This window comes from Amyelois transitella, chromosome 23 (assembly GCF_032362555.1).
Source record: "Amyelois transitella isolate CPQ chromosome 23, ilAmyTran1.1, whole genome shotgun sequence".
NCBI lineage: Eukaryota > Metazoa > Arthropoda > Insecta > Lepidoptera > Pyralidae > Amyelois > Amyelois transitella.
Window position 1 is genome coordinate 5,299,962 of NC_083526.1, and position 21,083 is coordinate 5,321,044.

General features: G+C 36.0%; 2 protein-coding genes across 5 annotated transcripts; one reads left to right on the forward strand and one right to left on the reverse strand.

Moving 5' to 3' along the window:
* The first annotated feature begins 3,958 nt into the window (after positions 1 to 3,958).
* LOC106130708 (uncharacterized) lies at positions 3,959 to 18,598 on the forward strand. 3 transcript variants are annotated; one of them, XM_060951029.1, is made up of 8 exons: positions 3,959 to 4,012; positions 9,866 to 10,036; positions 10,403 to 10,569; positions 11,986 to 12,129; positions 14,598 to 14,731; positions 15,151 to 15,294; positions 15,771 to 15,928; positions 17,166 to 18,598. In XM_060951029.1, exons 2-8 carry the CDS (start codon positions 9,887 to 9,889, stop codon positions 17,295 to 17,297), a joined length of 1,029 nt encoding a protein of 342 aa, XP_060807012.1. In that variant the 5' UTR covers positions 3,959 to 4,012; positions 9,866 to 9,886; the 3' UTR covers positions 17,298 to 18,598. The 3 variants fall into 3 exon arrangements, with proteins under 3 accessions (XP_060807012.1, XP_060807011.1, XP_013185064.1); XM_060951028.1 differs by lacking the exon at positions 3,959 to 4,012 and adding an exon at positions 6,555 to 6,904; XM_013329610.2 differs by lacking the exon at positions 3,959 to 4,012 and adding an exon at positions 6,555 to 6,829.
* A 341-nt stretch (positions 18,599 to 18,939) lies between these two features.
* Positions 18,940 to 20,539, reverse strand: LOC106130665 (uncharacterized). Of its 2 annotated transcripts, XM_060951042.1 has the most exons (3): positions 20,359 to 20,539; positions 19,994 to 20,068; positions 18,940 to 19,833 (listed from the first exon to the last, which is right to left on the reverse strand). In XM_060951042.1, exons 1-3 carry the CDS (start codon positions 20,419 to 20,421, stop codon positions 19,342 to 19,344), a joined length of 630 nt encoding a protein of 209 aa, XP_060807025.1. In that variant the 5' UTR covers positions 20,422 to 20,539; the 3' UTR covers positions 18,940 to 19,341. The 2 variants fall into 2 exon arrangements, with proteins under 2 accessions (XP_060807025.1, XP_013185016.1); XM_013329562.2 differs by lacking the exon at positions 19,994 to 20,068.
* Between the last annotated feature and the right edge of the window lie 544 nt (positions 20,540 to 21,083).

The window sequence follows — 21,083 nt, forward strand, 5'->3', positions numbered from 1 at the left end:
GAAGTGTATTAGAAATTTGTCTAGAGTGGGATCTTTTTGTGTCGAACTCAATGTTTCAACATAAAGAGATCCACACCTATACAAGAGTGGAAGGTATTTTAAAAAGTATGATAGACTTTGTGATTGTAGATGAAAGATTGAAGAACAAAGTGCTGGATACCCGTGCATATCGCGGTGCTGGCATTGACTCGGACCATTTACTGGTGATATCCCGGATAAGGGGTATCTTCAATCGCTGGCGGCACAGGGTAAGGGAGCAAACCAGCGCTTTGGAAAGAGTGAAAGTAGAAAATTTGCAAGATATGGATGTAGGTAAGAAGTATATTAATAGACTGAAGGATGAAATTGAAGATTTAGATGAGAGGAGCAATATTGAAGATGGATGGAAGGAATTTAAAGAAAGAATTGTGAAAGTAGCTGTTGAAGTGTGTGGTGTAAGTAGAAGAAGGAAAGGGAAAAATCACAAAAATGCGTATATGAGTAAAGATGTGCAAGAACTTGTGCGATTAAAGAAGAAAGCATGGCTGGATTTGTTAGCAGCAAAAGCTAACTTAAGAATGCAAGAGGTTATAGATGAGGATGTGAATGAAGCACGTAAGGAATATAAAAAAATGAAAGATTTGGTTAAGAAAGCTGTGATTAGAAAGAAAGAAGAGTATAAAGAGGATTTTGATAAAAGGCTATCAAAAGACTTTCAGTCAAATCTGAAAGTATTCTGGAAATCCGTAAGGTCAGCCCGAGGAAAAACTATAACCAGAGAGCTGACTAGGATCAGACGCCAGGATGGTAGCATTGTGAAAGGAGAAGAATGTGTGCTAAAGATATGGAAGGACTATTTTGAGAGTTTATTTGAAAAAAAGGAAGAAAATAAGAAAGAGTTCTGCTATAGCGAAGAAAAAGAGAATGAGATGGAAGGCGAAATTGAAATGTTTGAAATTGTGGAAGCACTTAAGAGTATGAAAGCGGGTAAGGCTGCCGGGTATGATAGAGTGTCGGTCGAGATGCTTAAAGCAGGAAAAGGCGTCGTAGCTAGACAGTTGTACTGCCTTTTCAATTTGTGTTGGAGAAGCGGCCGAGTACCAAAAGATTGGTGTAAGGCTGTTATTGTGCCACTTTACAAAGGAAAAGGGTCACAACTGGACTGCAAAAATTATCGTGGTATAAGCCTGCTTAGCGTCGTCGGCAAATTGTATGCTAAGGTATTGATTAATAGAGTCAGGAATGAAACTGATGACAAAATATGGGATGCTCAAGCGGGATTTCGAAAGGGAATGGGATGTACTGATCAGGTCTTTTCTTTGCGGTGCATAGCCGAAAAGTTTTTGGCCAAGAGTCAAAAAGTCTATTGCACATTCGTGGATTTGGAAAAGGCCTATGACAGAGTTGAGAGGAATGAATTGTGGTCAGCACTTTCTATGCATGGGGTGAGCTGTCTCTTGATACGAGCACTGAAATCCTTATATGAGGATTCGAGTGCTTGTGTCAGGATAAACGGAGCGCACACTGAGTGGTTTAAGATTGAGAAAGGTGTTAGGCAGGGATGTGTTGCGTCACCGTGGCTGTTCAACCTGTTTATGGATAGTTGTTTGACAGATTTGAAAGAGTCTGAAAGTGGATTAAGGATGAATGAATTACTCGTCAAATGTCTGCTCTATGCCGACGATCAGGTTATACTGGCGTCATCAGCGGAGGAGTTACAGGAGATGGTAAACTGTATGCATGAAGCTTTAAAAGAGAAAGGAATGAAAGTGAACGTAAGTAAAACTAAAACACTGGTTTTTGAAATGGAGAAAGAAATGACAGCATGTAATATTTTGATTGGAGGAGAAAAAGTTGAGCAAGTGAAAGAGTTTGTATATCTAGGATCAAAGTTTACATCAGATGGCAAGTGTGATAGTGATATTGAAAGGAGAGTGAACGCGGGGAACATGGTGAATGGAGCTTTGCATGCCTTTATGAGCAGTCAGAAACTATCCAAAAAGGCTCAACTGGCTGTGCACAGGGGCGTGTTGGTCCCGACATTAATGTATGGGAGTAAAAGTTGGGTATGGCAAAAGAAGCACGAAAGCAGAATAAATGCAGTGGAAATGAGAGCGTTAAGGAGTATGTTGGGTGTGAAATTGAGTGACCGGATAAGGAACAGCGTGATAAGGGAATGTTGTGATGTGAAAGAAGATGTAGTTACAGGAATAGAAAAGGGTATGTTGAGATGGTTCGGTCATGTGGCGAGGATGAATGAAAACAGGTTGACTAAGCAGATATACAAGGAGAGTGTGGAGGGAAAGGTCGGGGTTGGGAAGACCTAGACGAACATATCTTGATCAAATTAAGGACGTCCTGGTGAAGGGTCAGGTCAAAAGTGCCCGAAACCGCCGAGCTTGCATGAAGAGAGTTATGAATGTGGACGAAGCAAAGGAAGTATGCAGGGATCGTGGCAAGTGGAAAGAGGTAGTCTCTGCCTACCCCTCCGGGAAAGAGGCGTGAGTTTATGTATGTTATGTATGTAAAAGTTGACTACAGCCTGGGGTTCTGCTCTAGTAGGAAGGCTCCTGCAAAAATCTATCTTATCTCTGTATCAAATTCCGTCTAAGAGAATTCAGTAATTTTTGAGCAAATGAATTACAAACAAAGGATTTTACCTTTCACTACCTAAAGATTGACTAGAAGAGATTGCTTAGAGATAAGTCCGCCTTTGCTCAACATATTCATAATGTATGTTTCTACTAGGGATATAGACGTGACCATATGTATGTATGTATGTTTCTACTACATATGTATTTTTTATGGGCAATAAAGATAATTTGTATTGTATTGTAGTACAAAAATACAAATTGTATAATATATGTAAGTAAGACAGAGACCACATTTATTTTTAAATTAAATACATTCAACTTGTTAATATCAGATTTTCCTGACATTAAAAGTTTCAAAACTCTATCAAGGTCTAAGGGAATACCATAATGCGGTCTCCATGAACCAATTGTGAAAGATATACCAGGATCTGATTGATGCATCAAGCTAGTATAACGTGGCAGCGGTTTCTTCATATTTTGCAAAAATATTGATTTACTTATATCAACTCGCAAACAAAGCTTCTGGGACTAGAGGTACCTAGATGTAATTTTTTTATTATCTAGGGGTGAATTTGAGAGGATTTTTGGAAATTCCCGCGGGAAGGGAAGATTTTTCGTTTCATGAGGACGGAGCTGTGGGCGAATATGGTTAATTAAAATATAACTTTGGGATATCATCATTTTCCTTATCTATTTTAGTAAAATAGATTATAATAAATTCATGTTTACAGTCAAAAATTCATCCTACAAATGTTCGGGTTCTATATTATTTGGCTACTATAAGGTACTAAAAGTATTTCCTTGGAGGTCCAAATTCTTTCTCAGTTCGCTAATCTGAAGTTGAAAACAGTTTTGATCAGTTGCTTGAAATAAATAATTTAATTTTATCGAAAATAACGGCTCACATTTTTAACAACCGAATAAACACAAAATACCATAAAATATTTTAAAGCGCGTAAAAAATAACTACTTATTTAATAATAAAGCCTTATTTTATAACCTGAGCAATTAAGGTAAATGAAGCATAAAGAGTCCGACTCCATATTTGTTGCCGACCATTTGCTGGGATACCCCAAGTTGCGTTAACTTCATTCAAACTCAACGCTTACGATCATCCCATCATATTAAAACCAACTTTAATACAGGTACTTTAGAAATCATTTTTATTTAGCAGTTCATCGTCTGAACGCGAAGACAGTTCCAAAGAAAGCCTACTTTAACTTGCATTTTAAATTAAACCTTATTGTGTTCACGTAAAGTTTAATATTGTTTTTTAAATTTTTTGGGGGATAGGTTAGTACAAAACGGATCCAAGAAGTTTATGCAATTGTTAAGTTGTTATTATATAAGGTTGTTTGGAGTGGTTCGAGTCATTCTTGCTTGCACCAGCCAGTGCATAGTACGTGATCTAGTTAAAGCCAGATTTTAATTAATCCGGGGTAAGTTTAATAAGTTTTAGTTAATTAGGGTAGTGCAATTTGTGGTTAAATGTTAATTGGACAAATCTGAAACCTGAAAATCATTGTTATGAGGAACCGTAATTAAATAGGTATCATAAACTAACATTTGGGGACTTCGCTCCTGAAAGAATTTCTGAAAAATTAGCCTTCTGAAGGTTATGTCTGCTTGTGTGCTGAATATTATTAAAATAGATTTATTTAAATTTATTCGTTTTATAAAATTCTTTCGTTTCAATTATAATATTAGTATGGATTTTTATAAATTGATAAACATAATTTCTTAAGATGCGTTGTGTGTTGTGGCTCATTATAAACTAATGGCTCTGTCTTCCCCGTGAAAAACAAATTCCCTTTTGAAAGTTACCATTTACACTTGCCTATATCGGCTAATCAATTTATTTCATAAAATAGTCGTATCTTGATCAAATAGGTGACGTCCTGGCAAAACGTCAGTTTAAAAATATCCGAAACCGACGAGCTTGCTTGACGACATGAACGAGGATGAAGCGAAATGCAGTGATCGTGGTTATATGTAGTCTTTGCCTACCCCTTCGGGAAAGACGCGTGATTTCAGTATGTATATAATATATATAATATATATAATTGCCTCTTCATACATACATACATACATACATACATATAGTCACGTCTATATCCCTTATGGGGTAGACAGAGCCAACAGTCTTGAAATTACTGATCGGCCACGTTTAGCTATTTGACTAAATGATAGAATTGAGATTTAAATAGTGACAGGTTGCTAGCCCATCGCCTAAAAAAGAATCCCAAGTTTTTAAGCCTATCCCTTAGTTGCCTTTTACGACATCCATGGGAAAGAGATAGAGTGGTCCTATTCTTTTTTTATTGGTGCCGGGAACCACACGGCACCTCTTGCTAATTGCCTCTTCACCTGCTTTTATTTTTCCAATGCAAATTAGCGTTAAAATCTGTCGCCATAACAGAAATTGTTGTTTTCAAAGAGAAAGTGAGTAATCCTTGCTGAATGTATTGTTCCTTTCCGGGTCAACCACAGATGTATGAATCATTGTTATGTCATAGATGTGGCATAATCCACTCTGCTCCTTATTGCGATGTGTAGACTTATGAGGTTACCTTGCGAACATGAATAATTATGACACAAATTTAGGACAAAGACGGCGTGGCGTATGTTTGTTCAAATTTCGTAATAAATTCATAAAATAATTTACTGGAATAACAAAAAATTTACTGACATTTTAGTACCTAGTTGCAATGTTCTTTTAATTTTTATAAAATATTAAAAAAGAAAGTAACTGAACATCATCATCAAAAATTAAATAAATTAAGTCAGGGCCATAATTTATTAACTAAAATACTTCACGTAGTCAAAAATTATTACTATTTCTTTCAATTTTTTTTTACAATAAAAATACGTTTTATAATACTTATAAATTTTTACGAGTAAAATCGTAATATATTGGCTGATCCACATCGAGGAACCTTCCTACATCCTGACAAAAACAATTGTGCAAGCAAATCACGCGCAGACAAACTGCCACGGTAATAAGTTCCTTTCTAAACAACACGGAATTAAATAATTTTTCCAAGTTTATTAAAACTTTGTTTATGGCGGCCATAAAACGTGCGTGTCTGGGAAAGGTTTAGAAATTGCGAACTCCAAGTAAATCTTGCGTCTGTTACGATCGAATAGCTACTTTATTTTTGACGTGACGATCGTGATTCGACTTGTTAACGATGAATAAGAACGAACGCCGTACCTGCGCAGAAGTGTAATTTTTATATATGAGTAACAAGTTTTTATATAATAGTATCAATTGCACGAAATTTTTTTAAACGGTTGAGCCAATCATAGCGCGCTATTTGAACTCGCGAACTGAATTGAATAGAATTGATTTATTTTCAAAATTGGACACAAGATACTTACTGACGTCTTGTCACTTAAATCTAATTTTATCTACTACCGCTTCCAAACCGCATGTGTAGGAACGGCGGAACAAACTACACTGCAGCGTCACCAGGCGTCATTTTACAAATATAGGTAGATCTCTTTAATCTAAATTATGACACTGTCCACTGTTGTGAGCGAGATAGCAGGAGACATTTTGTTTTGGAGTTTAAATTTTCATTCGGTACGTTGCCCTGTTTAATATTGCTTGATAATATTAATTAATGAATAATAAAAAAAATAATAACCTTATAGCCAATTTTTTATCAATTTGTACTACTTTCATACTTCCATTTTTAATCCGTTCCATTTCTCAACATGGCCTGACCGATATTCATTACCAGAAACTTGTTTCTCAGATGCAAACACATTACCACTGCACTACAGAGGTTGACTAAGATGAAATAGTGATGGATCGTAGCCTCACTCAAAAACAAATAAAGATTGACATTCGTGCATCATGTCACGTAGGTTTACTTTATATTCAATGAAGTGGACGATCTAATTCTTTTTGGCAAGAAATCGCCATCAAGAACCGTTACTGACCGGCGCGCACGCAGTCTCGTACCGGTATTCATGCCTCTCACTCGCACGCCATCGTTCTATTTTCCAAGTTATTCTAGTTCGGAATTCAAAACAGTAATATTTATAATCGACACGAATCAAACTTTTCAATTTGATTTAGGAACTAAACTTCAAATGTCAAAATTTGAAATTTAGAATCGCATACGTTTCGTTACTGGTTTGAATCAATCGTTTCGAACCATTCGTCAAGACAAACCATAATAGTGCTCTAGTGTTTCTGTGTGATGTTAAACCTAAGTGTCTATGTGCATGGAAAGCAGGGTGACACAGTGAGTTCAAATATGAATATTTCATTCGGCTTTCTCGTGTCGTTTGTCTATCGTCGCTCACGTTTGACGCTATAGGTACATAACTTTAATGTTTTATTTATTTTGAAATACGGCAAAAGAGTAAAACACTTTACGCATATAATATTAGTAATATATAAGTATATAGTAAACATTTACGCCGTGTGATTTTCGGCTCGTCAATCCACGTCTAGGAAAGCACAAAAGATGACTAAGGGATGAATACGCTTTCACCTAGTCTGACCATGTTCAATACTGGTTAAGGTTTCCCTGTTAAAAAGTGAAGGTTCAAATGGAAGTTGCAACATGTATCCTACATAACACACCTGCTCCAGTACCAGGTCACAAGTTCCCTAGGGATAGCAAAACCGGATCAAATGCCCAGAAAGAAAGAGAAAATCGAGGTTCATACACACATACATATAATCACGTCTTTATCCCTAACAGGATAGACAGAGCCAATAGTCTTGTAAAGACTGTAAGGCGCCGTTCAGCTGGTTGGCTTAAAGATGAAACTGAGATTCAAATAGTAACAGGTTGCTAGCCTATCACCTAAAAGAGAATCGCAAGTTTATTAGCGTATCCTTTAGTAGCTTCATACGACATCCACGGGAAAGAGATGGAGTGGTCTCAAAAATTTCAGGAACCGCACAGCACATCGAGATACACTGTTTAGAAATTATTTACGAACACTAAATATAATGGTACTCAATAATAGCAAAAAATACTTACCTACTTAAAATTAAAACGTAATCATACTTGAAAACTCATCATCTATAAATTCTCAATCGCAAAAAGCGAGTGGTAGGTAAACGCCCTTAACGCACCAGTTAATATCCACGCATCATAAAAAAATAAAGTAATGACTTATTTCTTTGCGTGTAAATACAAGTTTATGCGTTAATTTCAAGGCCCACCTTGATATTGGTTTCTTCTCTAGATATGCCAGTCAGCCATTTAAAGTGATAGTTAAATAAAATACCTAAATATTAATAAGTTTTCTATTTCGAAAAGTGTGTTTTTTGAGGAATAATATAAGTACCATACTTTATTATGTTATAAAAAGGAATTTCAGCATGACAACGATTCCCGCTAAAAAGCCTTTAAAAATGTACGTATTTGACAGCTGTCAAAACGGGCTTTTATTTATTGACAACTTTTGTCGTCGATATAAATAAAGCGATACGAACAAAGACATTGATTGTTACGAAACGAAAACCTTTCTTGGTATTGTTTTTATTTCAATTAAGGTGCAGCAAACAAAATTTTGATAATTTTCATTTCGCTCACTTCTCCCAAAAACATACTTGAGCATTTGAGCAAAACTTTGACGTTAGAAAACAAAACTTTTTACATTTAAACTCCCAAATGAATCGTGTTTGAAGCAAGTTACACAAACAACCTTACTGACGCTGTATTTATAAGTATAATGCTCTCTGCTGTTACACATTCACTTGCCTGACATTTGCAGGTTTCTTAAGATATATTAATGTTCAATTTTTAATGATAACTGTTACTCTAACGATGACAAAAATTATCTAAGAAAACGATTAGTGCGAGTTTTACTCGGTCAAAAAATTCGAGCAAGTAAACGCGATTTTTAATGTAATTTAATAAGCGCTATAACTAGTGATAACACCGTGGCGCTAATTCCACAGACATATAAAATAGTAATTAGATCTTAGTATGGTTTAAATCTGGGCACTTTCGTGTATATCTTCCGAATCAGATACCCAACAACTAATGCTCTGTCTCTTGACTATCTTAACTCATAACTGTCAGCGAAAATTCAAAAGTAGAACAAATGGTTATCTCTTGGATAGAATTTGTAATATCTTCTTCATCATCACTTACCATCAGGTGAGATGGAAGACAAATGCGTAATCGAATATTGATAAAAAAAAATAGCTTCAAAATAAGTTCGATATTTGTTAAAGGATACTTTTAATTTTTTTATAAAACTTATAAAATAAACATCCACAACCTGAGCCTGGCCAGTTAAAAAGTTAGTTTATTTTTTCAAATATAGCTAGTTACTCGTATTTCCTCAACAATCCATCATTAAAAAACAAGCGATGTTAGTTTACACAGCCGGTAAACAGTTGTGGAACAACGTGCAAAATGTACACTTTTTAATTAAAACTTTGAGGAATAGTCATACATGTTACTTGCTATTTGATATTCTGATGTGGAACATTTTCTGTACGTCTACTTTGAGTTTTAGACGGTAGTCGCTATAGACAACGTTAGAAAAAGTATTTGGTAATAGATAAAATTCAAATAAACTGTTTCACAGTTATTTTAAGAAAATGAAGACTCACATTCAAACGTGAAAAGTTCCCTTTATCTTTCCACACTGTATACAGGGTGACATTTAATTCAACTGCATAAATTTAACTGTTAAGTGTACTCATCTAAAGGATATTTAAAAACGTAAAAAAAAAATATCGGTTCATATTTCAGAAAGTACGAAAAAAAATAAAACTATCAAAATCCACGATCCTAAATACGTAATATCACCCCGGCCGGCGGAAAAGCGACGCGTAAGATTCAGAGGTCAACGACACAATGCATTAAGCTGAGCGATCTCGACAACTCTGTACTTTACCTTGATCTTGATACTAGAAAAATAATATATTTTTCAGACATTTATTTACATGTTTAGTTTTAAATTCCTTTTGTAGTATTGGTCTTAATAAAGCGTGTGACGTAGTTTTTGAGGGTTTTTTAAATGTGAAAATGATGACGTTTAATTTAAATAAAAATAGGCTCAAACGGCTCAGAAGCATGGGTATAGTCTATGTTTAAAAGGATGCAGTTGTTTTAAATGTCACCATGTATATGCATTATTTCATGTAGATCGTTTCAGTGATTTTGACGTTAAAGACAAACAAACAAATACACTTGCACATTTATAAGATTATTGTATAGTATACATGGAAATTCCACGTATGACATTACCCAAATTTTCTTCTAATAGTGCCAAATATTAACGAAACCATATCTTTTCATTAACAGGTTTTAACATAAGCAGTTAAAATGTTAAGTCAAGCCCGATGGTTGATGGTGGTCCTGGCGGCGACCATGGCGCTGCAGTCGCGGGGGGAGGGGGGGATTCGTCTGCCGGATCAGCCGCCTAAAGAGGAGACCGAGGGGAGATCGCTCAACTTCGGAGACCATGGGAGATCGGTAAATATTTTTTGTATTAATAGTTGTGACTTTATTGTAGGTACATGCTAGCTTTTGCGCGTGTCTTAGCTCTTCGTTCCCGGCACCAATAAAAAAAAAGAATAGGACCACTCCTTCTCTTTCCCATGGATGTCGTAAAAGGCGACTAAGGGATTAGCTTATAAACTTGGGATTCTTCTTATAGGCGATAGGCTAGCAACCTGTCACTATTTGAATCTCAATTCTATCTTACAGCTGAACGTGGCCTATTAGTCTTAACAAGACTGTTGGCTCTGTCTACCCCGCAAGGGATATAGACGTGATTATATGTATGTATGTATGTAGCGACTGGTTGTCATTTACATCCCAAATTTTCAATAATTCCAGCCTCAGGCCCAAGGCAGAGGTCTTCTCGACTGGCTGGGCTTCGGCGAAGACCAGGACCCCTATGTACAGCAGGCGACCCAGCAGTGCATCAACGGTGACCTGGCTGACTGCTTCAAAGCCCAGGCGCTGAGATCCTTCGATGACTTTTTCGACAAACAGGCTTACCAGTAAGTTTTTCTAGGTTTCACTCGCGTAACATTTGGGATAATCTGCCGTGTGGTTCCCGAAACTTTTGTTAGACCACTCTATATCCTAACCATGGATGTCGTAAGACTTTGCTTGGGATTCTTCTTGTAAGCGATGAGCTAGCAATCATCTCAATCCCATCATTTAGCTATACGGCTGATCGTGGCCTTTTAGTCTTGTCAAGACTGTTGGCTCTGTCTACCCCGCAAGGGATAAAGGTACCTTAAAAGGATATCCCTTAGTCGCCTTTTACGACATCCATGGGAACGAGAAGGAGTAGTCCTATATTTTTTTTATTTTTGCCGTGAACCATACGGCACTTATGGCGGCACACGGGCAAATATCTCTTTTAAAATTTAAAAATATAAGTATCTTATGGTTAAATTGACATACCTCCTCGGTTTTTGAAATCGGTTTAAAAGAGAGACACTGAACTACCTACGTCAACTTTAACTTTAAAAGTGATACAACTGTGTAACTTCTATATTGAGTTAAAGTTAACCTTTTCAGGTTAAACTGAATTGTCGGGAACAAGGTAGAATACTATAGTGAAAACAAGCTTCATATACATACATATATATGTTATACAATTTTTATATACTTACTTACTAACTTGACTATGACTTTCGGACAATGTAGCTTTCGTGAAAGAATTTTTGAAATCGGTTTAGTAGTTTTTGAGTTTATTCTTTACAAACATGCAAAAAATACAAATCTACATATTTCTCTTTATTAATAGTGTAATGTAATAGTGTTAATGTATTTAATGCGTTTTGTAGCTACGTAAATTTTTATTTCTATATACTTACATTTATGTTGACCTCTTTTTGTTATTATTATAGGTCATAAGTCACTTAATTTTTTTAGGGTAGGTAACTGAATTATATCTATTTTAATTCAATCTATCCATAAGGATTAATCAAACCCAACCTAGACTGATCCAAAAAGGTTAGAAATTTCTCTTAATATTCCTAATAGACCTGACCTGTCCCTTGTATGCCAACCTGCCAAGTTCAATATGTACTTAGGATTTTGTCTTTCATCTCGGCCCTTTCGTGGTCATTAATTTGAAGGGTTTAAATTCATAGCGTCTCGATTCCCGTATTTGTTTCTGTGGATTGAAACCGACTGCGAAGTGATGAAGGGTTATTATTATTTAATTTTATTTATTAAGTTATCCGTTAGTCGCCTTTTACGACATCCATGGGGAAGAGATGGAGTGGTCCTATTCTTTTTTGTATTGGTGCCGGGAACCACACGGCACTTTTCAAATTATCCCTCTCAACTTTGCATGTTTTAAATCCACCGCCAAAAGACGCCGGCGCGTGGGCCGAGCCGTGATAGTGTCTTGTCCAAAAGATGTTCTGAAACTCAATAAATTTTCTCTTCCACTTCAGGTTATCAGAGAATGCTGTGCTGGTGAAACGTGAAGCGCAAGCTAGGGCCCTAGCCCATGAACCCCCTCAGTTGGAGTCGCAGCCCAGGAGCAGTGACTCTGACTGGGAGGCCCTGGTCAAATTCGGCATGAGGAAGATTGAGCGGTAAGAGAACTCCTTATTGGAAGACCATTAGCAGTGACCTGGGAAGCCTTGATCAAATACGGCATGAGATACCCTGTTACCTGGTAAAGGGTCAGGTCAAAAGTACCCGAAACCGCCGAGCTTGCATGAAGAGAGTTATGAATGTGGATGAAGCGAAAGAAGTATGCAGAGATCATGGCAAGTGGAAAGAGATAGTCTCTGCCTACCCCTCCGGGAAAGAGGCGTGATTTTATGTATGTATGTATATATGTATGTATACCACGGTCGTTGCAACCAGGTCGGTACTTCAGTAAAAAACGGTATTTTCGCGTTAATTCGAGTTTGCTTACTTTAATTAATACATACTTTGTCCAAAAGAAGCGGATTAGTAACTGGTATTCTAAAAATTGTCTTTTTTAATAATTCTATTCGAGAAATAAGCATTTGCACCAAGCCATGATCTAAACCAACTGAGGACATCGAACAAATGCAAGAACAATGAGTCTACTTAAAAGAAAAGTGTCGACGAAAATTGGTTGGCCCACTAACGTATATCAAGTAGCCAGGTTCAATTCCACTGGCGTTTTTCTGTATCACTTTAAAGTGAGTAAAAAAAATCGTGGAGGACATTTCCACATTCTCAAGTCATTGAATGTGTTACCATGATCCAAGTTTGGTTATATCCCCCTGTAAGTAGTAGATATATACCATAGCAACCATAACTACTCTTGCGGGGTAAACAGAGCCAAAAGTCTTGAAAAGACTGAAAGGCCAAGTTCAGCTGTTTTTGTTAATTGATAAAGAGTTAACAGCATAAACATACGGTAGTCTATAGGTAAATTGAATAACTTTCCTTTCCTGAACCGTCATAAAGAATAACATTAGTTATAATTATTTATTTATTTTTTGGATGAATCCGCCCTTTAATAGTACAGTCTACTAGATTAATGCGCTCAGAAAGTAGTTCCACAGGGTAATAAGCTCATTTCCTGTGACAATAGGCTGTCTCGCAAACATCCCTTAATCATTTCCTCTTAATTAAGAACATGTGCACTAGATGTGGATAATTATCCATAGATAAATAAGGTTCTTAATCATGGATAAACGTTTGGATGCAAATGAAGTGGAAAGCTTTGAAATTTTAAGTTTAAGATTGGAAGTCAAATATTTGAATAGCTTATGTCAGACGCGGGAGCCGCTTCGTATGAACTGACTTACCCAAAACAGCGTCAGTTTTAAGCGGACCCTGGGCTTCCATTCTAGGATTAGATGCTATGGAAAATACATACATACATATAATCACGTCTATATCCCGTGCGGGAGAGACAGAGCCAACAGTCTCGCAAAGACTGAGAGGCCATGTTCAGCTATTTGGCTTTAAGATAAAATTGAGATTCAAATAGTGACAGGTTGCAATTAAAAAGTTCGTTAAGCAATCAGCCAGCTGTCCGCCCGCGTTAGTGAAGTTTCCCTATAAATCGGATAAATCGATTACGAATTTAATCGATCAAAGTTAAATGGCTGTTCAATTTGTTTTTACAGCCGCACCTAATTGCAAACTGTGCGCTGCGCCAATTTTACCGATGAAATGGTTACTTGATACATACATACATAAACTAATGCCTGTTTCCAGAGAGGTAGACAGAGACAACAATATTCCCTTATGTTCTCTACTTATAGGCATACTTATCAGGCAGCCAATACGCGAAAGGTTAACCTAGGTTTTTTTTGAGCCGGGGAGACGGACCTTTTCAAGACATTAATTTAGTCTGTACCTACCACAAGGGACCTGATTATATGTATGTATGTCCCTACGTGATACCTATGTACCTGAAAGACCCTTCTTTCAGGTACATAGGTAATTGATAGCAAAAGAAATATGTAAGAGAAACAGGCGTAAGTTTATGTATGTAGGCATATTAATTAGTAAAACCTAGTGTACAATTTTCTCGAGAGGCAAAATAATTTTATAATATTCCTATCCTGAAACGTCATGAAGGTAAAATTCAAATAAAACCCGGAACTTTTCATATAAATGGATATTTAGTAAGCTGCTAGAGGACTTTAAAACGTACTCGCCAACTTTCCTTGAATTTTCCGTACTGCAAAGCAAACTAATATTAGCTCCTTCATAATAATGAGAATTTTGTACGAGTATTATTGCGATGGAAATGGTTTTCGACAATTTTAGAATAGGAGACTTAGGTTTAAATGTATAGAAAAGGAACCCTGCACATTCAGGCACCTAAATGTCTGCTGTGCCATGATCCATGAGCCAGAATCCAATATGAGTTAAGGTTTTCTGCAAAAGTGAGAAGGTTGTAGCTTCATGTAAAAACCTGACTAACCCAATCCAGAATCAAGTTCAAAAGGCGCACTTCGGGCTCGGAAAAATGAACATCCTCACTTCCCTGAGCCCGAGGTCCGCTTTTAGTTAACGCCAAAACGAAGAAGAAGAGCATTTATTTTATTTAATACCAACCCCACAGGTTCCTGAGACAAACTGCTCTAGAGATGCAACTGGATGATGACGTCACGTCCGGCGGGGTCATCGCACCCAGGTTCATTGATGAGATAGCTGACGAAGTCGACATCATTGAAGACAAGAAGGCTCCTCCTTTCCGTAAGTTAGGAAAAACAATTTACATACATATATAAAATCGTCTATATAGCTTGCGGGGTAGAATGTGCCAATAGTCTTGAAACGTCTGGTAGACTTCAGCTGTACAGATTAATGACGGAATTGAGATTTATATAGTGACAGGTTGCTAGCACATCGCCTACAAAAAGAATCCCAATTACCCTTTCCCTTAGTCACCTTTTACGACATCCATGGGTATAAAATGGTCCGATTCTAATGTGCCGGAAACTACATGGCACGGTAAAGCATTACTAAAGTCGCAAGGTTAGTTGAGCCATGAGTGGTTATGTGATAGACAAAATAAGAATCTTGCGACCGAGCATAATGAACCTTAATGTAATGTATATAATAACTATGTCACTGCATCAAATTTTTTACACTTAGTTATTTTATGATTTCAGGTCGCCACAAGCTCAAGAAACTCATAATTCCCATGCTGCTGATCCTCAAGTTGTTCAAGCTGAAGCTGCTTCTCTTCCTGCCCCTCATCCTTGGTTTGGCCAGCTTCAAGAAGTTCCTAGGTTTCATGGCTCTTATTATCCCAGGTAATAATGTTATTCACTTAACATAATGAGTTCTGGTAAAGAAAAATAATCATCACTTCACCTCTTCCTGAGAAGACTGACGAAAAAACTTGTTACTTAGAGATCGTCTACTCTGTAAAAAGTTTCAGCAGAAGACAGAAAAATAAAGTACTCAAGGTAGAACTTGTTTAAGAAGTTCTACCTTGAGTACTTTGGAGCTTTGACTTCACAGTACTAGGACTACAAAAAAATTATAATATGACGAGGTTACTTGTATTAACGAAGAGCGAACACCATCTGATGCCCACAACCCAAATAAACTAAAACCAATCCTAAGATAAATTAAAAATTACTATATGATCTTCAAGAACTAACTGGCCTACTTAAGCAATTAGCCTGACAGATTTTTATTATTTTGGAAATTTAATCACGTCTTTATTCCACATTCAGCTGAATGACTTTGGAAGACAATAACATAATGTCCCCTCTATTTCCAGGAGTGATCGGCTACTTCAAGTTCTGCAAGCCCAACCTGACCTCCCCGTTCTCGTCGAGTCACTACTCCGGACCTCAGTACTCGCCTGCTGGCATTGGCCTGGGCGTGGGACCTTACAGGGAAGGTCCTCAGCAGTATGGACATTATGAGAGCTACCCTGTAAGTTTCGCAAGCATCGTCTATTTGGAAATGAATCTAGGAATTGGTAGTGGCATAGCTAAAGGGCGTAAAGTGTATTGTTAGCTTTCCCTGGAATAGGACGTAAGTAATACGGAATGAAAGGGTTAACAGTAAAGAGATTTTGGAGGGAGTCAAGACAGGGTGCGCTGTCAGAGGCTAATCAGAAGTATGGTAGAACCATGTGTGATCGTGAGATAGTATACGACTTAGGCTTTCCCGTGAGACTTTTAGCAGAATAAAGTTTCAGTAGTGTGAAGTTAATTTTTAGTAGGAATTTAAGAGGGCAGTGCTGCTAAGACCGATAAATAAAGATATTTAAAAAACTAAAAATATTCTCAAATCCTCGTTCATGTCATTGAGAGTACATTATTTTATTACACAAAAACATCAAATTGTTATGAGTTTTATTTGAGTAATGACAAAATGTCGAAATGAAGATATCCTTAGATCAATTTCTGACACCACATCCAATTCGTCGAAACAATTTTTCGTTATTATAACAATTCTGTTTTACTTTGATTCTGCTTCTTGCAATCCAATTGATCTTACTTCTACGAATTCACATCAAAGTAACATTGTTTTTCAACATAAAACTTGCCTTCATCGGAATTTCTTTGTAACCTGTTTTATGTCATCATTATGATAGATCAGGTAGTGCTCTTTTTGTATAAACGTTGAAATATGTAATTAAAGTTTCGTTACTAGTGATATAAATAGCTTAATTAGGGACTTAAACCCAGTTAGTAACAACCTATGATGATGAGACGACGTAATTTTTCACTTTCAGGCGATTGAACAACAGAAGTAACTTTTCATTTTGAACGATTAATCAAAACTGGTCCTTTTTGTCAAGGAATGGTTCGAAGATGAATATCCTACCACCTGAACGCTCAAGGGTGAAAAATTATGTGGTCGAGCCGTTATAGGCTCCTCTATTGAAGTGTTCAAAGAAATACATACGTTTAATCACGCCTATTTCCCTTACGGGGTAGACAGAGCCAACGGTTTGGCTTAATGTCTGGCTTAATGTTGACATTGGGATTCCAATAGTGATAGGTTGCTAGTCAATCACTTACAAGAAGAATTCTTAACTTAAGAATTTCTATTAGTCGCCTTTTTCAACAACCATCGAAAACATATGGAGTGGTTCTATTATAAAGTGTCGGGAACCACAAAAAATTAAAAAAAAAATTAAACATTAAATTTTAACTTACAGGGTGGTCACAAATATGGGTCAGGAGGCATCTCTTTCCGAGAACATGAACACAATCCCCAGGACTTGGCTTACCAGGGCTGGGAATATAGGAACAAGAAGGGAACAGAGGATATTAAGGCAGGAGACGCTTGAGACTGAGAGATATTTATTTTAGGTTAAGTCCAGTGCCAATGTGTTATTTGTGTGCTATATTGTGTTATTTATTATATATTGTACTCTGAACACAATTGCGACACGACACGACGCGAATCAACGCTACCCAACCTTCTTATAAGAATGTTCAATGCGACGCGACGCAATCCGACACGATGCCAACTAATTACTTCAATATCCTCAAGACCAGTACAGTAAGCTTCTTGTAGTATTTTTAGGTACTTAGAAGATTAGGTTGGTATTTATAAATACTACAGGTGTTAAACGCGCACGTACCGTACCTTTATATTATTTCGGACGGACATGTTACAATGATCCGTGGTCGCCTAGCGAAACCTTAATAGTATAATGCAACGCGAAGGTTTAAAATCAGTATGGGTTAGCTAGTCACATCACCCCAAAACACTGTCTTTATTATGTAGCAGGGCACGCTTTTGACCCCTCTGTATCGTGGATGCAATGCTAGTGCATTATTAGAGATGCCTTAAAGTTTCACCACACTTTTTAAGGGCTATCTATTAAAAAAATGAAAACGGGGTATATTCCTACAAAAGCTTTAAGCTCGTTGCGAACGGACACAGTCAATTTGATAAAAACACATGAAATTCAGTGCTTTTGATTTATTGTTGCGCAGTGTAGTGTCTTTAATGCGTTAAAATTGCCCCACAATATGCTTTGGTTCTTGGTCGCGTTGCGTCGCGTCGTGTCGTGTCGTAAGTGTGCAGACTTTATGATGTTGTCTTGCGATCCACGTGCTATATTAACGTTGGCAAGATAACCAGAAATTCTTCTCAGAACTATCGACGTAGAAATTGTGTTTAAAAAATTCCAAATGAAATTCCACGACTCAATGGTATGTATAGTGAGGAGCGTATTTACCTTGTTCTGTTTTTTTTTAAATTCAAACAACACGTCTTTATCATTTGCGGGTAAACCTTAAGCTTATTAACGTTTTGAATGACTTAAAAAAATGTATCAAACCTAATTTAGTGATTTTGTTAAAACGAGTAGAATACGCTCCTAACTGTACAAGTTCTATTTTTGAAATAACAAGCTTTAAAGCCAGTATTTAAAACTATTTCATATAAATAGGACGTTCGCCGTTAAAAAATAGTTTTTTCAGAAGTTAAAAATTATGTTTTTAAACTTCAAAATAAAAAAGTATTATTTTTATTATTTCTAAGTCACTTTTTTCACATGTATTGGATAAAACCATTTCTTTTGTTTTTGTACAGTTGTGTAGCTTACGTATGATTGCGTTCTTAATTTATTTATTCTAATTGTACAAATTTTATTATTTTATTTTTAAGGACATTTTGTAGTTTTTTTTTAAATAAAGAAATCTCAACAGCTCTAAAAGTTTTTGTCTGAACCTTCGCAAATGCCGTATGACCTAATAAGGTAAAAATTAATGACTTTTTTGGCAAAGAAAAAAATGTAAACTCTTATCCTCTTTTTTTCCTCTACACAATAGTCAGATTTATCCATTTTGAACATAAGAGAAACGTATAGAATAAGCAAAAGACTTTATCATAATTAATTTTATATTAACTTTATTCTACATCACAATTTATTAAATATTACCATGAACCAAATATGTAAAATGACTAACAGAGGTGAACAAAAAAAAGTATTTCAGATTGTTAAAATCCTGTATTAAAACAAGATGGCGCTATTGTTTTACCTGGAAAATAAAGAGTACCCAAAACCGCGGGGCTTGCATGAAGGAGCAATTAATGGCAAGTGGAAAGATGTAGTCTCAGCCTACCTCTTCGGGAAAGAGGCGTCACTTTATGTATAAATGTAAATCTTAATTATCCTTGCCATAATTATAAGTACAACGAGTTCCTTCTTCCTTATGCTTCGTGTCGTTGTAGATTGATTTCAAATTATAACGATTAAATGCACCTAGCGCCATCTATAGTTTCATAAGGAACTAAACATTCTTTACGATATCTTGCATGCACTCCATCGGTCCTTTTATATATTTAGTCCATGATATCACCTAATTCTAACACTTATTTTACCAATGATTTTGTAAATGCGCACTGACAACATCATAGTCTTTATTCTTACTCAGAAACTCCATTTCGTCCAAATCGTTTAGTATAAAAAGATCTTTTCTATCGTCACTTCTCTTATATCTCCTGAACACATTCAAATTTTTCTGTGAGTCTTTATTGTGACCTGTTTTTTTGAACGGCATCGGATATCTGACTAATTTGTTCCACTTTTTTTGTTTCTTCTGATTCGTCTGTGGCGTTGATACATTCTTTATGACAGGCTCTTCTTGATAATTAAAATTATCATATTGTTCAGCTTGTTCCTTCGTTTGTGAAGGCTGGGTCACGACCGGAGCGTATTTTCTCTTCATCTTGTTCTTTCTTATTATCTTCTGGACTGTTCTTTTTGGCGGTCTCTTTAAAGGTTTCTTTTTGCCTTCAAATCTCGTTATGTTTGGAACTCGTAAGATGTTTTCACTTCTGTCTATGTAAACTGATGTGTTCAACACTATCTACAACAAATAATATAAAATAGTTTTACGTCTTAATCCGTTACAAAGTAGACAGGGCCAACAGTTTTTTTAAGGCTGAAGTAATATTTGACGTCAAAAAGCGTTATATATCCAAATTTTAATAAACAAATAAAACTTAAAGCTATTGTTAATGTCTTACCGGTTTTGTTGGTAAAAAATGTGCAAGCGCTGGTTGAATAATATCATTTTGACTAAAATGAAATGCAGGAAGATTCTGGGAACAAACCATCATGTTAAAAATAAATTGATATTTATTAAAATTGTTAAATTTTTGCCTGATCTTTTTACATTTAATTTACATGATCTATATCCCCTCAACAGTCCTACTGAGCAAAGTTTACTCAGTTGGACTGTTGAACACATTTTAGACCGTAACATTTAAATAAAATGAAGCCAATTAAATATAATTGGCTTCATTTTAATTTTATAAATGTCATGGTTATTATTATAAAGGATATGACGAGATAAAAACTAAGGTATGTGAAATAAGAATAATAATCATACCTTAACAATATCTGACGAAACCGATTGCCAGCCAAAAATAGCTGGCAAAATCAAGAGATACATTGTCCAATGATTTTGAAAGAATGCTTTAAAATGAGTCCTTGTTCAGCTTTAATTCTTTTATAAACCATATCTTAGATTTTACTGTTTCCAAAACACAAAACACCATTGTTCTTTTCAAATGTTTTTAAAAATACATGTGACGTTTCTTTTTAACCAATCCACGAAGGTAATCTACGTAAACATTTCATTTCACAAGTAGTGAATTTGTATTTGGGAGTGGGGGGCGACTTATAAAAATAAACATCGTCGACGTCATTGTAGACATTAAAGTAAGACTTAAAGAACAAATGAATATTTATAATAAACATCAGAAATAGGCCATGGATGTAGATAAGCATACTAAACAATTCAAACATGTCCGTTTCAGGTCGACTTATCAATATATAAAAATACAACAAAACTCAATAGGAATTCATATTTTTAAACATATGAAATTTATTAAACAATTGTAGTATGTCTTGACACAATGCTTGCAATAACAATGAAAAGGATTTTGTATCAAAATGTTTTCAAAGGTGAGGTTTTCAATAGTCATTTGTATGATACAAACACTCTCTCTTTCTCTCACTGGCTCTTTCAATAAATACAATTGACCTTCTTCTTATTTTTTTTTGGCGTTAGTCTCGTTAAGTCCATATATCTCTAAAGTCGAAGATCTACCT

Coding starts and splice junctions, on each gene's coding strand:
- LOC106130708 (XM_060951029.1), top strand. CDS start 9,887: ATGTTAAGTCAAGCCCGATGGTTGATGGTGGTCCTGGCGGCGACCATG. Junction 10,037..10,402: donor TCGGAGACCATGGGAGATCG/GTAAATATTTTT, acceptor CAATAATTCCAG/CCTCAGGCCCAAGGCAGAGG. Junction 15,295..15,770: donor CATGGCTCTTATTATCCCAG/GTAATAATGTTA, acceptor CTCTATTTCCAG/GAGTGATCGGCTACTTCAAG.
- LOC106130665 (XM_060951042.1), bottom strand. CDS start 20,421: ATGTATCTCTTGATTTTGCCAGCTATTTTTGGCTGGCAATCGGTTTCG. Junction 20,069..20,358: donor TTTCGTCAGATATTGTTAAG/GTATGATTATTA, acceptor GTTTGTTCCCAG/AATCTTCCTGCATTTCATTT. Junction 19,834..19,993: donor ATTTTTTACCAACAAAACCG/GTAAGACATTAA, acceptor TATTTGTTGTAG/ATAGTGTTGAACACATCAGT.